Source organism: Andrena cerasifolii, chromosome 5 (assembly GCF_050908995.1).
Source record: "Andrena cerasifolii isolate SP2316 chromosome 5, iyAndCera1_principal, whole genome shotgun sequence".
Taxonomy (NCBI): Eukaryota; Metazoa; Arthropoda; class Insecta; order Hymenoptera; family Andrenidae; genus Andrena; species Andrena cerasifolii.
In genome coordinates this window covers 17,305,805-17,321,738 of record NC_135122.1, presented here as the reverse complement: position 1 = coordinate 17,321,738, position 15,934 = coordinate 17,305,805, and the positions used below count along the sequence as shown (strand labels likewise).

The window sequence follows — 15,934 nt, the reverse complement described above, 5'->3', positions numbered from 1 at the left end:
GGGTGTTTAATAATAGGTAGTGGAAAAAATCACATAGAATAACCTATTCCATTTTCCACTACCTGTTGCCAAACATTTTCTATATCATCTTTACACGTGAATAGTAAGAACTATGGTAGCACGCGCTACAATTTTCTTAACCGACTTACAAGATTTAAAAGCAGTGAGATACAAAATAGGGAAGAGATCCTTCTTTTTTTCTTTTATTCAATTGTTACTTCAATTCTGCTTTTGCATATAAGAATTTATTATTGTCTTGCAGCCTCTGCTCCAAAAGGAACGCTAATAACTAGGGATCACTTCAACGGATGCATAAGGAACGTGATGATAGGCGGTGAGAGACGCGATTGGACGGACATGGACGAGTTGCATAATATCCACTTAAGCTCCTGCCCAGTACAATGATCAGTACAACACGTGAACTCCTCCGAGTCGTTCAATTTAGTTCCAAAGACTGTTCAAATGATGCACAATGCTTGAAACGTTTCGACGGACTGTATTCAATGCAATCGCACGCTGGGATCAAGTGCCATATCGTGATGGGAAATCTGTAATCGTTAAGACATAAGACTAAACCAAGCCAAAAGATGCTAACATGCGAACGTGTGAAGCTTACGTCTATGTTTCTCAAATCTGCTTCTTTATGGTGCCAAGTCGTTCTCGTAACAACGGACCCTTGCAATCTTTGCGAGCGATTCACTTTCAATTCTACATAGTTTCCTCCAACGTGTTTCATAACGATATTTATATACTTTCATCACTAGTGACAGTTTTGTAAAAAGGAAACGCTACGAACGCATGATACGACTAATTTGTACATACAAAGAACCATACGCTTTTAATTATCCTTATCCGAAACCTCTCAAGATAGATTCTTATTCAACTATGAAAACGATTGTAACAAGTACATGGAGATGTGTAGAAGGTTCTACATAAATTTCAATAATCCTTTGGAACGTTAGTATACTGTGAAAGTAATGAATTAATTTAAACATTCATTTCGGACACAAGAACAAGCGATTGCTAGTGTATTTATGTATATTGTTTTACTATCGCGAATTGACTTGCAATGACTCGACTTTCTTCATCATCACAGCGATTCGTCGTATCGGAGAGTGTGGGAATTATTAAATATCATGCGAAGCAATAACGTAAGGTAGAAAGCAATTCAGTGCTCTTCATACTGCCATTCCAATAGGTACTTTAATAATAATAATATTTATGAAGATACTTCAAAGACATATATCTCTGCAGTCTTATAAATACTACGACTTACGACACAGTACAAATTTGAAACAAAGGATCATGAGGAGTTGAAGTGCGATTTAAAAAGAAAAGAAACGAGAGGAATGCCCAAACGAATTTAACGAAGTTGATACATATCGTTAAAACGTAACGCGATACGTAGTGAGGCCGCGAGTGGTTGTTCATTGTTAGAGTAATTTCCACGGGCGAATGTATCCTAGTAATCTTGCAAAATATAGTTTGAGAGACGATCGTTAAATGTTCAAGAAATTATCGCAGAAATTCGCCGTCGATTTCTATATCGTGAACCCGATATGAAAAGCAAATGCCACGACATACAATGTAAGTAGCAAGGTCACTGCCATATAGTTTAATTATAAACTCACTTATAAGTTACGGAACATTGTACATCAGTATTTAAAGCTATTTATTATCGTTAATGTAAGCGCAACAGCGACTTCGATCGGAGCCGCGTGTAAAGACGAGAACGGAAAAGAAGAGACGGTAAGAAAGGACAAACAAAAATTGAAATTATTTTGTACTTTTGTAGCGGTAGTAAGGTATCGAGTCTAGTATTTAAGAACGAGAAAGTCATTTATCTAGCGCCCTGTAAAGTGTCCTTAACGAGTTAAGTTGTAGGGAGAAATGTTCTTCACAAGGATATTTTAATATTTATGTCTAGTATTTTTCTTATTCGTTGAATTGTAATATATTATACATACGCAGGAAAAATTAACAATGACGCCTCCGCTATTGTGTATAAAATATATAACAATGAGAAAGTATGGTCATCTAATTTACCCTCTTTCTGTACTCCAAAAGTTATATACATTTATCATTACAGCCAATCAAATTAGACGAAGACGACACACTTAGTTCCACATATTATAAATATATAATTATATAATATTATCGTTCGCAGAAGAATGAAAGTCTATTGCAAAGTAGGTTATTAAATTTTATTCGTGACATTCGCTGCAGGATGCTAACAGTTAAAATATGACCCAGAATTCACTTGACGTACTCAATAAATATATACCGTCGAGTGGGCGTTTCCATTTATGCGTATATAAAAACATAATATTTACAGAGACGCGGAGAAATTGAACGGGTAGTGATCTGACAAACGTTTCGGTATTCCATTTCTTCTTCTTCCATGTGACAATTAATAAAAATGAAGTATTATTACATAAAAGGTAAATCGTTTATTATTAGTAAGCGCGATTATATCTCATTCGTATCTCTCTGTTATTATTTGTTTGCTTAGTTTCTTTTTTTGTTCGTTTCGTTATGTATCACGCCGGTTACCAACAGCTCACTAATAATATTTTCTCTGCTTCGAAAAATATAAATATCAAGCACAAGCAATCATCACCAGCTACGAGTTACATCATCCCCCTCCCCCTTTTCCTCAATATTTTCTTAACCTTTTCTGTTGCTCCGTGCCGTCCACCTCTTTTCTCCCCGCAACCGACACGCTCCTCTTCATATACTTAAAGATTAGTGACTACATCGTTATTATAATTTCTTCGTTCGCTGTTCGTTCGCGATCGTCACGGTAGAACGATCGTAACTCTCGCCCCTCGTACAATTCACCATCATCGTCGTCTCATGGCGTTTATCTCGCGTTTCAATATTGTCAGGTCGGACTGTTTCAGAGTCTGAAGCTTTGCAAAAATTTCTCTATTCATTTACAATAGACGAGAATAGAATAACGAATTTCTTTGGATACTACAATCGACGGATTCCTTAATTCTTCCTTTCCCTTATCCTTCCTCGAGTCCCGCATACGCGAGAGTCCGCCTCGGCGAGGCCCTTAAAATAATCGGGACGATTGAACCAAGTTTGTCGTTGCGAATTAAAAATATATTTTCCGCGATTAAATCGTGAAGAACATGAGATTCGATATGTTGCGTAATTACTTAATAATAATCAATACGGTCGTGTGGTGTGTATGTGTATGTACGTGTCATGCCATTGCAGAATACAGGGGGTCTATTGTTAAAGCCGAACTCCGCTCCTTATTCCGTATCCCTCTATTATTTTTAAACGTCCCTCGAAATTCCATGCACGTGCCCGTCAAGCTAAAGTAGACATACAAAATAAGCTAATATAACTTAAGCGGCAAACGAACGAAACCGAAACTACTGGATAGACCCTCCATATTTCTGTACAAAATGTATTCTTTTTACCTCTATCTATCTCTATCCACTCGTCATATCGGCGTATTACGACAAATGAATTGCATACCCGTTAAAAAAAAAAACAAAACAAAAAAGAGAACGAATCGCCAAGATGGAAGGTCAGTGCCAGTCCCACACGAAAGGCGGACATATTAAATTTATGGCACAATAAATAGTTCTTCTGTTAATATTATTATGCTAATTATTCATCATGTACAATAAGGACCGCGTACCTCATTCGCTTGAAATTGGACTGACACGTTCCACTAGGAAATAAGAGAACCATGCTAAAAAAAAAGGAGAAAAGAACGATCACCGTTTCAAAAAGATCCATATACTGTCGACGACGCTCGTTTGAAAGGAGGGTACGCAACTTACTAAACGGGATTAAACTTTAGTCCACTTCGGTAAAATTTTCCAATACATTAAGAACGTTATAAATAAATCACTAGCAGACAGTTCAGAATACCTCTGAATCGGGAGGAACGCAGACAATGGATTAAAAACACATTTAGGCCTAGGATACTCGAATAAATACCGGATTTAAACAAACATATTTTAAAAATATTCCCTACTTTCGCAAACGAAACTCCGTCGTCCTCGGTAATTCTGTAACAACCATCCTCTGCTTTCCCCTTACAACGCTTTAAGCGGTACAGGAGCTTAAACTGTTTCGTATTATCGTGAAAGAAGGGAGGCAAGTGTTGAATGCACGCGAGAGAAAGAGAAGTTCTATTGAGAATCTCACGTTGGTTCGTAGCTGTTCTCACAATCTGACAACACCTATCGGCTACCAATTTCGGTGACCCACTTTCTCGAAGAACGAATTTACGCTTGGTACTGTTTGGTACGGTCCCGCTCTATCTCCTCAAATCCTCGTTAAGTCTATCGTTACATCGACGCGCACTTCACAAAACTCGCTTCGAAATCCAAACCAATGCAGGCGTTTATAAATTCTCGCGCGTGCCCACGCCGCACAGAGAAAAGGAAACATCCTCGCGCAAACATCGATGACATTCGGATTGATCTTAAGGCTGATTTGGTATTTTCTTCCATTTTTACTAATCAGAAACAACATATTATTTATTTACAAATCCACTTTTGTCCGTGAGCTGGCTCATACACTTTTTCGAGAAACGAATTACAACTATGTACGTCGGCCGCGACTGTCAACAGTGGCGAATCTCATGCGTAATGGAGAATCATTAATTCGACCGGCGAACACGATTTTACAACGGTACGACGTTTAAATGAATATCGGACGACACAACGTAGTGTTTTCTCAATCATCTAATAAAAATATCGAACTTATAACGGCAAGGATGAAGTACTGATGCAAGACAAGCGCGTTCCACGCTTTTCTGCCTTTTCCATTCACATGTAATTAAATAAATACGTACAAAGATCACGTTGACAATTCGAATCTCTGTCGACTCGGTCAGAGGCACGGTCAAATTAATGATCCCCCGTTTTGCCGTTTAGTAATCCGTAAAAGACAATGGTACTACAGTATAATAATAATTAAGAGTTCTTTTTTGTTTTTGTTTTTAAATTTTCGCGTAACGAGAAAAACCTGTGCGAATTATTTTATGCAATGTAAGGACGAAATTCGTGACATTAGTGAGATTCATGAAAGCTCTGCCTCTCTTAGCGAAAATGAAAAGAATATAAGAAAATTAATAACTCTTTTTTTTATATATATATATATATCAGTCACATCTGTCATTTACAACACAGCAGCTTACATGATTACAAGGCGGTTACACGTCGAGAGTTAGTCCGCAAAGGTATTAGATACTGACAGCAAACCATTCCTATGGTAGATATTGGTAATCTTACGACACAGTGATTGATGCCAACGCCAACTAAAGAAAAGAACAGAAATGCGAGGGGAGAGGGGGGTAAACAAATTAAAAGGAAACGTATGGTAACAAATGCTCCGTTCAACGTGGCGTGCAATCGTGAAAAAAGTTTCAAACCGGATCGCACGCTGCCATCGGTGTGTCAGCATCAATCATTTGCCCTTATAAAATTGACTAAGAACGCAACGTTTGCATTAATTTAATATGGGCCTGTATTAAAATAGTAACTATGAACAACAGAGGGCATAGTAGCATAATGTTAAGTGTGACACTTGTGTAAAACTATATGACGAGAGGCATGTCTTTCTTGTTCGGCAAATTCACTTTTTTCCCTTGCCACAGACTATTGTGTATTGTAAAGGCATCTATGGTTACAGTCAGATGCTTCGTATGAACTTGCGAAAAGCATTTTCCTCCCGAATTGTATCTGGGGAAAGATAAATACGTGGTAAATTAAACTCGAACGGAGATTGTATACCGCTCGGCAATATTTTTTGTCGAATATGAAAAATGAATGCTCAAGAAAAGGCATATATGTGCAATCTTGTTTAAAAATCATGTAAGAAGCTAATAAGACGTAAAGTAAATAATAACTTTCTATCGGCCACCCCGCTGCATATGAAACTTGTTTCATATATTTCTCACACATCTGAGTACCGATGGTAAGAACAAAATGATATACTCACTTGAAAAATTTGTCGAACATTTTATCGATAACTTGCTTCGGTCCAGTACCGTACAGCTTCGATACTTCTTCTCTATCAGGGCAGTATGAATAGAGAGCGCGGAATTGGCAGCCAGCATCCCGAAATAAAATCAGGAAGTGTTTGCTCTCCGATCTCGCGATTTCATCTAAAACTCTTCTCTTCGCTTCTCTGTTCACCGTGCCGGGGAATACACAATATTCCACGGCGTTTAACATAATACCACGATTCGACTTGGTCGTAGGCTGTTTATACAATCTTGGACCTGTGCGTAACAACAATATGCTAGGAAACGTCTTTAGAAATACTAAACTACGATGTACTACTATCTGATTATAAGTTGTATTTATTACCGAAAGCTAAAGCAGCATTGACAATTAGGTATAGCAGCTGGAAGAGGTACAGCGCGGTCCTAAGCTGAACGTAGCGTTGAAGTTAAAGAGAAATATGTCTCGAAGTTTAATTTACGACCTCGCTATACCTTCTCCAGCCACTGTACTCCGAATGCTCAGACTAGTATCCAACAAGTATCCTATAATCGTGTTCGCCCACCATTATAGTCCATCATTGAGCTTGGCGTGCTGCTGATGTCGCTGCTGCCATCGTCGAACACTCTCCTCTTCGTCATGAAGCCAGGAGGTAAGGAGCCAGGACCCGACGGCGACGGAAGATGCCTCATGCTGCCCATGCCAGGACTCGGCGCTCTCCTTGGTGGTGTTGCTCTGCCCAGACCGCTGTCCGTATCTGTGTATCGACACATCATACCGTCTTGATCACTACTCGAACCTGCGAACGCAAGCTTAGTATATGAAGATAGAAATAAAAAAAAAAGGAGTGTTCGAACATACGTGTCCGTCCACGACAAAGGACAAGAGCACGACTCTCGGAAGATCAATCTTGTAACGTTTACCCATCCAAGCAAGAGGATATCCGGACGAGTTAACTTATATTAATTATTAACGGTTAGTTCCTGATAAGACCGAGAGATATTAGTCACTTGTTAGACTTACGAGAGACCTTCAAGTATATCCATCTTCATTAGCTTGCGTCCAATACATAAAATTCAAAATGTTCGCATGTAAAGTATCGCACGGGCATGAAGGGCCAAAGATTTTTTTATTCTATCTGCTGCCTATTTCTTTATGGAGCGTAGGAAGCTTCTCATGAATCTAAGATCAGCTAAGGAGCTATTTCAACAGGAGTCTTGATAAACGAGGACGACTTCAACAATCTGTACCGGGTTCTATTGTTTCTAAGACTTTGCGACACGCGGCCAGGAACGATGAATGAATTCAATTTTTATGAGATACACGACTGCTAGTGATAAGTTTTGCGGTCTTAGACGGACAAATGAGACACAGCAAATTCATCTTGCAGCTGCGGCGCCCGTTTAATGGCATAATAATTTAATTTATTTGACGTATCCGCACACTCGGCACAGATGAATTTACTGTGCCGCGTCACCATAATACCTGGAAATAAAAACAGAGAGGAATGACAGAACAAATACATATCCAAAGTAAGTGATAGGATAACCGTATGATACAGGACCTAAATGTGAGTCAGAGTGAAAGGTTATTAAATGGAAACTGGAACCACCAACAATAATCTGAAAAACATTGAATATATCGGTACCCAGAACCAGTGCTGTACAACAATAAGCCCAACAAGCATCAACTTAATCGTATCTAATGCAGCAAATGAGTTATCCTGTGAATGAGAATCGAAAACTCCATCTGCTGTTGCAACCACCGTCTAACGGAATACAGTTGTACGCGAAGCGTTGGCATTCAAACATGACAGAGTAGCCAGAGGCGGATTTGCATAAATTTTGGGCGAAAGAAATTGAAAAATGTTTAAACACAAAAGCTTGAGACACCTTTGAAAACAATTGGCTCTCTTTTTACGTAGCAAATTAGCAATAAATCGTATATGAGTTGCACATATTGAATTAATTTTAAAATTGGCCCGACTCTTTCAAATTAAAATATTTTATGATATTTCATGGCAACGAGACGCTTGTTAGACTATGGACGCCAAATCTTCAAATCCGCCCCTGAGAGTAGCACAAACTCGTGCAACCGGTCGGTTCTCCAAGTGACGGCAGTATAAAACGCAAACGCAATAGCAGATAGAATTTTGAAGCTGTATAAATAATGCGCTGTTTGGTGTATGCGTGTAAGTATATCACTGCCACCTGTGCTCCGTTCTGCCACCATGCGACTACGTGTGTACGCTATAGCCTACGAAAAATTGGAACGGTGTACGGGACACGTAATATTGATTGCACGATAGAAGGGGGATAAACGTATTCCAAGTCACTGGTGCTTCTTACCACACAAATTCATCAAGGAATTAGACTTTCTCCCCTTAAAGTTTTGGTAACTCGGGTATTTAGGCCTGCCTCTAACCTGTTGCTGAGGCTCCTGCACATCTGCAATAATGCAATGTTTACCTTGTTACATTCCAAAACGCTAAGTACGATCAAAGATTTAATAGTAGGGGATGCTTCAATCGTACGTCATTGCATCGGGGGGGAGGGCAGAGTCTAACTACGAGCCATGTCCGCTAGGAACATCAAAAACTCAAGGTAGCCGGTGCAGGTTGGTGCAGAACAACGTTGCGTTCCAACTGAAAGATATCTACTATAAGGCGCTACTTAAAATAAAACAAAGGTCATACCCTCAAGTAACCTTTACTCGGGTATATCGGAGAATAATATCAAAGGCTAATGAAATATTCAACATCGTAAGATTCATACGTAGCTGCCCATACCAGTGATACATCCTGCAACGAGTCTACTTTCGTCAAGCCAAACGTTTAAGGAACATGATACGGCATTCTTTCTACGTATTATGATCAACCCACCTCTGGATGTCTTGTAGGAGCCACGCCGACCAAGTTGATTCATACTCCGACAAGGCGAGGAGCCTCTGCCGTCGTCGGGCGAATCTACGGAAGATACTAAAATAGGGTACACCTCTATTACAATCAGTTAGTTCATCTCCAGAACGATACTAATTACTAATAATTCGAATATGTGTCGCTACGCACATTACACTACATAGTTGACAGATATTATAAAAGAAATTCAGGCATGCAGAATTGTACGAAGGAAAAGTGCTATGACGAAACATCGCTAGCTCTGTACGAATTAGAATTTTGAACGGAGTATCAGGCACGATATGTGGCCCAATATCTTTCAATCTTACGTAATAATATACAGGGTGTTCGGCAACAGATAGTAGAAAATAAAATAGGTAATTCTACGTGAGAAAATAAGACGAAAATCAAGAGTAGCGAGATCAGTTATTAATGCTTCCAAATTCGGGCCAGGAACGTCTAAAGCACGGCAAGTAACGCTGCAACTGTACAGCCGCTGATTATTATTAACTAAAAAACGAAGCCTTCGTCGCAATCTCGTTACTCTCGACTTTTGTCTTATCTTCTCATGTAGGATCAACCATATTATTTTCTATTGTCTATTACCGAGCAACCAGTATCCTTGAAATATATTCCACTTTCTTCCAATATATGCAAGACAAGTTATCACAGTATAGTGACGATATCGTTTAAAATTTTATCGTTACACGTCAAGCAGCAAGTACAAGCGAAAAGAAAAACTTTCAATCGGCGTGTTAATAACCATAGAAAAAACAATCGAATGTCCTAATTTTATTGCTTGTTTAGCACTTTCGTATGCATACTTGTTTATGCAGAAGCTAACAAGTATAGATATATGTGATGTTTCGGATACAAATGCGAGGTCAGAGAGTGTGTGGTGTGCATACCCCTGAGACTGCCGCCCCGATAAAGAGGGCCGGAACGTCGTTCATCGAAATGGGCAGCAGTAAGACTGTCCTGCGAGCCTCTGTAGTAGTCTCGCCTCATCGTCGGGGAGGTCAGCGACGCTACAGTAAGTGTGTTAGTGCAAAACAATCAGCTCGAATTTTCTTCACTATTCTAGTTCATTGGAAATGGGTCTTGGGTATGTATGACAGATCGATCAGCTGCGTTATCATTCAATGCCTCTATTTTGAACAGTCGCCTGACAAACTAGCATAGCTGAGAAAATCTGGAGCTTGTGGAATTGTGACTGGGTGAGATCTCGTAAAAACAATTACAACCAAAACGGAAAAAGAATCAGTATGGAAAAAAGACGGCGTTACTAAGTAAAAAATAAAATCAAATAGGGTCAAACTTCTCTGACTTTGAATCTTTCGCCATGCATAGAATGAAATGCAAAATTACATGACAACATTTAGAAACTGTTGCTATTAGAGTATTATAACCAAGGGACACACTTGTTACGATAGCAGTGGTATTTGTTATCTTGGAGATGACGGTATATAGCACAGTGGAAATATTCTCACACAGAGATGTGTAATATTAATTGTCGTAAACGTGAATAAGCCACGCGAGTCCAACTTAAATCTCTTACGTGTGTGCGATTAATCTCCAAGAAACACTGATCATTGCAACAAATCATTACTACTGAACCGTTTCTTGTCATACCTGTGCTTAGATTGGAAGAGGAGCCCTTCTTCCCGCGACTAGGCGTGAGCGCCCCGGAGTCCAACTCGGTCCCGGCGTCCACGTGAATCGTCTTGGGCCGCGGTCGGGTGGTTGCAGTCTTGTTACGCAATTTTGTTGGCTTTATTGCATTGAGAAGCTCTTTATCGATAACTTTGCCCTAAATTCGCAACGACATTTTATAGCCTAGTTGATACGAGGAAATATTGACGACACATTTAGAAAGAGCACACACCTCTCTTTCTGCCTCTTCTATCGCCTTCTTTACTTTATGTTGTTCCAAAATAGCTGCTCTTCGTTGCCTCTCCTCGTCCTTTTTACGGGCTCTTTCCTCTGCTTTTAATTTCTCCTGTTCTCGACGCGTTTGTGCCTCCGCCTCTTTCCTCTCTTTCATTTCCTCTTGCTGCTGCCTTCTTTGCAGCGACAGCAGCATTATGCGCTCCTTCTTTCGCTCCATTTCATCCAGGGAATTCTAGAAATATAAAATTATAATGTAAAACGGAACGAACGCATTATATTGCGCTGCTGTATCAAACTCACTGGATCAGGATTCGCAAGCTGATTCCCAATTATTAAACCGACTCCAGATTGCCGACTGTCCGCACTGGCTTCATGCCGCTCCCGTTGTTTCTCTCTATCAATTTCCCTTTGCAGCTCTTTATCCCTCATTTCTTGCCGATGGAATTCCCTCTCGTCCGCTTGACGTTGCTTCTCCCGATCGAATTCCCGGTGAGACTCCAACTGTTTCTGCCTCTCAACAACTATGACGGATGGAGACTCGGGGCGCACGCTAAAATCTTCGTTTTCGACGTATGACGCTGCAGTCCTCTCCTGAGAGAAAGCACGAGACAATCAGTTGTATTAATCGTAAAGTACGAACAACGGGGATCTGTGGTTTCCATTTACCTTCTTAGGGGATGTCCTTTTCACTCTAAGAGTCGGCTTTGGTTTCTTCGGGGCGTCATTGTCGAAGCAAATGTAGAACCCTTTTTCACCAGCATCGGTTGGGTCGAGCGGTGTAACCTCCGGTGTACCTGATGGAGATGGCGTGGCTTCTCTTAATGATGGATGAGGTTGAAATGAATTACGCGATATCGTAGGTCTAGTTGGTGATGGAATTCTATATGTACGGCTGCCAGACGTGATGTGTAAACCTCTTATACCGTGCGAAAGCTCATCGTCATTCCCTTTAAAACATATCGCCGAGTAAACGAACAGAAAATAACAGCAAAACCATAGAAGCGATGATCGCTGCGGAAAAAAGAAACGTTCTTGAACGGAGAAGGGAAGAATGTATTTACCAATGAACGATATATTCTGAGGCTTCATATCGTCGACTGGTGGGGCTGGAACAGGAGCATGCAACGCAGTCACTTGTCTCTTCTCCGTCGGGCTTTCACATTTCATTGGTATGTGATGTACAGTTGGCCTTTTTGGTTCGGGGCTTTCACTCATTAACTGACTTATTCGATGAACCTACATTTAGAAATTAAGTTCAATGAAAATAATAACGAGAGAAGATCTTTTGCCAATCAAACAATTATTCTAAATTCTTTTCATTTAATAATATTCAATTATATTTTTAATAAGCACAACGTGGTACTGTAAACACAATATGTAGAACACACTCGACCGCTGTCAACTTATACACAAACAAACAAACCTCGTATGAATAATTATACGAATTACTGATAGTGGACGAATAAAAAAGATGCATATTGTTAGTATCGTTCACTACGTTTGAAAAAAGAAAGGATAATTCCGTAAGAAGTGCAATCGCGTGGACGTTGAAACTTCAGTTGGCGCAGTGTCTGCCATACTAAGTCTTAAGAGCATCTATAAATGTACATTACATCACTAACTCGTTCCATGACTGCTGCTTATATACATGAAGTAATTCTTTTAGCGTATATGCGACCAAAAAACTAAATGACATGCAATCATTGCGAACGAGCATGATGTCGACGTCAACCGAAATTGAGGATGTAACGATATTTTTACTCTTTTTACATTTTTTACCAATTTCAAAATTTTTACGCGATAACGAATAATAATAGTGCGGTATGTAAATAAAGTTTAACGTTATCTCCGTGAAATACGATAAGGAAACATTCGCTTATTAATTCCTGATGCTAGGTGCACGATGTAAAGTATCGAAGAAAGGGAGGTACTTACAGCATTACGATGTTGAGGACTAGCAGAAGATGGTGGCGTTTGATTAAAGATAGATGAAGATGCTGGATATGTAGAACCAGGGTGACTCATTTGATTATTACAAAGACTATGATCCCCGCCATTGAGGTACCTCGGTTCCTGAGTAGTGTCGTGCAAAACGAATCCTTTCTGTTGCGGTGGATGCGTTACCCAATTCCGTGTGTCTTGGTACAAGCGCAAATCTTGCTGATAAACTACAAATCAAGCAATTTGCGAATACACTCCCCGGAACTTGGAATATTTGAATCAAAACACCAGACGCTACGTGCATTAAGCTTCGGTTAACAAAGGAATCTGCACGTACCCGCTGACTGAGAACCATATCGTGGATCAATTGCTTGTTGGTAGCTAACCGCGGCCATTTCATTTGCTAAACTTTGCGTAGGGGGCGGTTGACCCCACATTCGCCTCTGCAATTGTGGCTGATCGTGCAAATAAAACTGCGACTGCTGAGAATCCTGTAGTTTCGATGGTAACGGATTTATAGGCGCAATCCCATAGTTCTAAACAATATAAACAATACACTAGTTATCGCAGGGTAGTGAAATGAATACAGAGCACACGGTGACCAAGGAGGGACGCACGTACTTGCATATGTTGCTGGCTGAGGCTCTGCAACTGGTGCAATTGCTGCTGCATTTGTTGTTGGTGGTGCGTCATTAAATGCTGCTGCTGTATCTGATTCTGCTGGTTCGCCAAGCGTTGTATGTCGGCTTGTATTTCACTAAGGCTGGAATTCATTCTGTGAAAAGATGTGTCCGTTCAACAGAGTCTAGATATCGGATGATCATAAAGCCGTTCGTGTGATGAACGTGAATACTGACTGTGATATAGACTGATGATACTGCTCGAGGTCCATGTTCTCAATGTCTGGGGTACGCCTTGTTTCAATAAACGGTGCATTACCGTCATGCTCCAACCATTTATGCTCAACGTCCCGAACGTCCTCGCTAATTTCCTACAGTCATCAGTATAAGCATGGAAGAATTATTTACAAACTGTACATAGAACATTTTCTAATGTCATTCGTGTAATGTACATCCACAGGTAGCTGTAATTGTTCATGTTTTTATACGACATCCATTGCAGCTATTAACACATTCACGATGGCGCCTTTCTCACTATTCAAGCTTCCTTTGCAAGTTATTAATATTCATATAGGAAGAACCATAAAGATAATATTCCTAGTGGGCACACTAAATTATTTTTTGCTCTTTAAAAGTGTTTAAAATTATTGCTCTTCACTTTTTACGAGATGGGACAAACATGACTCCCACTGCGGCCCCTACGATGCGCCATCTTCAAGGTGTTAATAATTAATAGTGGAAGACACTTCTAATTTCATATATTATTATTGTATTTTGCGAGTATGTAAATGTCTATAGTAAAAGTACGTATCTGAACTGCAGATGTACAACTACATACAAAAAGAAGTTAAATGTCCGTGAGAAATAGAATAAGATTTCATTCGATTTTAAGATCCTCTATGATAGGTAATGTAACCATGGCGAAAATCCATAGATCCTGTATTCAAAGATTCATTTAATATTAATATTGCCATTTCGAGTGCGTTTCAATTGAAGTGACAGGCAAGATTACAATCAACACAGACTAATGGCTACAGTTAACTACACACGTAAAAATGTACATATGTACAACCATTGAATCAGTCCATCTCAAATTATTCACACATACAGTATATGCGTATTCGAAAACAAGATTAACACTCGTTGTTAATGTTTTGTGCCAGAGCGTGTTTAGAAACACAAGAGTAAAGAGCCACCACCGCAAACAGTCGTAAAGAAAATTTAATACACATCTCTAGTCTTGCCCAGGGAGTGTTTAGTACCGTACCATGCATTCCGAGGAGGATAATTTTTACAAATTTGCATCTGAACGGGAGTAGAATGTCTCTCGGAGACCACAGAACGCATCGGGGCCGTTTCGTTTTCCTCTATGGCTAAGTGTAAGCGATAAGAAGCGGGATAGTCATTCGCTGTTAGAAACTCGATCGAGACTGTCCACTAATAAAAAATTATACAAAGCGCATCTGCTATGTTGCTTGCAGCATATTATAGCGTATATTGTCATTGCTTCGGTAGTAATCTCATGTATTAATCGTTTAAAATAAGTGTTCGAGGCCTGCTCTTTAATTATGCTATGAATAAGAGAGGTACGAAAGGAAATTAAAATGTCTGGAAGCCAAACGTAAGCATGTAAACCGGCTAGAGACAAGTCAGCGAATTAAGTTCAGCGGGTCTTCCTCAAATCGGTCAAATATGGGAGCGCTGTTTTATGATATATCGTACCTTGAGCGAGAAGGGTCTCTGTGGTTTTTCTTGTGAGGGTTGTTGGGGTACGGGGGTCGTCTCGGAAACGCTTGTCGGGGTCTCCCCCGAAGATCCGGAGGTAACAGGAGTGGGGGGACCAATTTCGGCCGGACTGTCCCCCCCGGACGTTGATGAAGAGGGAGATTTAACCTTACCCTGCAACCAGCCCAAGCACCGTGCCTTGTTAAGTACTTGGAGTCCGCATATGCCGGGGCCAATATGTCACCAACCACCACACCATGGTCGGATTGTGTCTCCACAGCCAAGTTATACGTTACATTCAAGCGCTAAATGCCAAAGCCAATTCAACTTGCGGATACTTCATTGCTAATGGCTTCTTGCTCTATTGCACAATCTTATATCTCCGTAGAAATATGTGAAATAAGAAATCTGGTGGTGCACGAGAACTTTGGCTAAAGTAAAGTTGTGCGACATCTCTAGTCTCAGCAGACTAAAATACTTGCATTGTTATGAATTAAATCTATTATAATTTTTATCTCGTCTAAGTTTAAATAGTGTTTAATTCTTTCTAATTATTATTACTAGTAAATAGTGAAAATAAGTAAGTTTGAATGTAACTTTCTCGGTAAAAACTTGCTATAAAGCAGAGATGGGCAAAATTTTTATTTAAATAAAAATTATAAAAATTATTCGTCATGTGCCGAATAAAGTTAAAGTTGAAAACTTTATTCGACGCTGAAGTTGAAACCCCCGACGAATAGTAAAATTAACTTTATTCGTCGAATAATCTAAAGTTAAAGTAACTTTTATTCGATCCGTTATTTAAATAATTGTTTATTTAGTTAATGCCCAACCCTGCTATAAACTAACGTCAAACATGCATGCCGTCACCAGATTAATAT

General features: G+C 39.7%; 2 protein-coding genes across 25 annotated transcripts in view; one reads left to right on the top strand and one right to left on the bottom strand.

Annotated features, from left to right (window-relative positions):
• The window catches only part of Wb (wing blister), a 190,548-nt gene extending 188,518 nt beyond the window's left edge, over positions 1–2,030 (top strand). For all 3 annotated transcript variants that reach the window (XM_076811987.1, XM_076811986.1, XM_076811988.1), the window contains one exon: positions 263–2,030. In XM_076811987.1, the coding sequence (XP_076668102.1) occupies positions 263–405 (143 nt within the window). In that variant the 3' untranslated portion in view covers positions 406–2,030. The remainder of the gene's footprint in view (positions 1–262) is intronic.
• Patronin (calmodulin-regulated spectrin-associated protein patronin) overlaps positions 1,582–15,934 on the bottom strand; it is an 83,608-nt gene continuing 69,255 nt past the window's right edge. For 5 of the 22 annotated variants that reach the window (XM_076811997.1, XM_076812002.1, XM_076812005.1 and 2 more), the window contains 16 exons: positions 15,051–15,227; positions 13,566–13,699; positions 13,330–13,483; positions 13,046–13,244; positions 12,703–12,935; positions 11,829–12,003; positions 11,434–11,714; positions 11,068–11,358; positions 10,763–10,999; positions 10,510–10,687; positions 9,786–9,905; positions 8,863–8,958; positions 8,330–8,428; positions 6,547–6,780; positions 5,977–6,259; positions 1,582–5,717 (listed from right to left, as the gene is read on the bottom strand). In XM_076811997.1, the coding sequence (XP_076668112.1) occupies positions 5,573–5,717; positions 5,977–6,259; positions 6,547–6,780; positions 8,330–8,428; positions 8,863–8,958; positions 9,786–9,905; positions 10,510–10,687; positions 10,763–10,999; positions 11,068–11,358; positions 11,434–11,714; positions 11,829–12,003; positions 12,703–12,935; positions 13,046–13,244; positions 13,330–13,483; positions 13,566–13,699; positions 15,051–15,227 (3,036 nt within the window). In that variant the 3' untranslated portion in view covers positions 1,582–5,572. The remainder of the gene's footprint in view (positions 5,718–5,976; positions 6,260–6,546; positions 6,781–8,329; positions 8,429–8,862; positions 8,959–9,785; positions 9,906–10,509; positions 10,688–10,762; positions 11,000–11,067; positions 11,359–11,433; positions 11,715–11,828; positions 12,004–12,702; positions 12,936–13,045; positions 13,245–13,329; positions 13,484–13,565; positions 13,700–15,050; positions 15,228–15,934) is intronic. The other 17 variants (XM_076811999.1, XM_076812010.1, XM_076812000.1 and 14 more) reach the window with 17 other exon arrangements.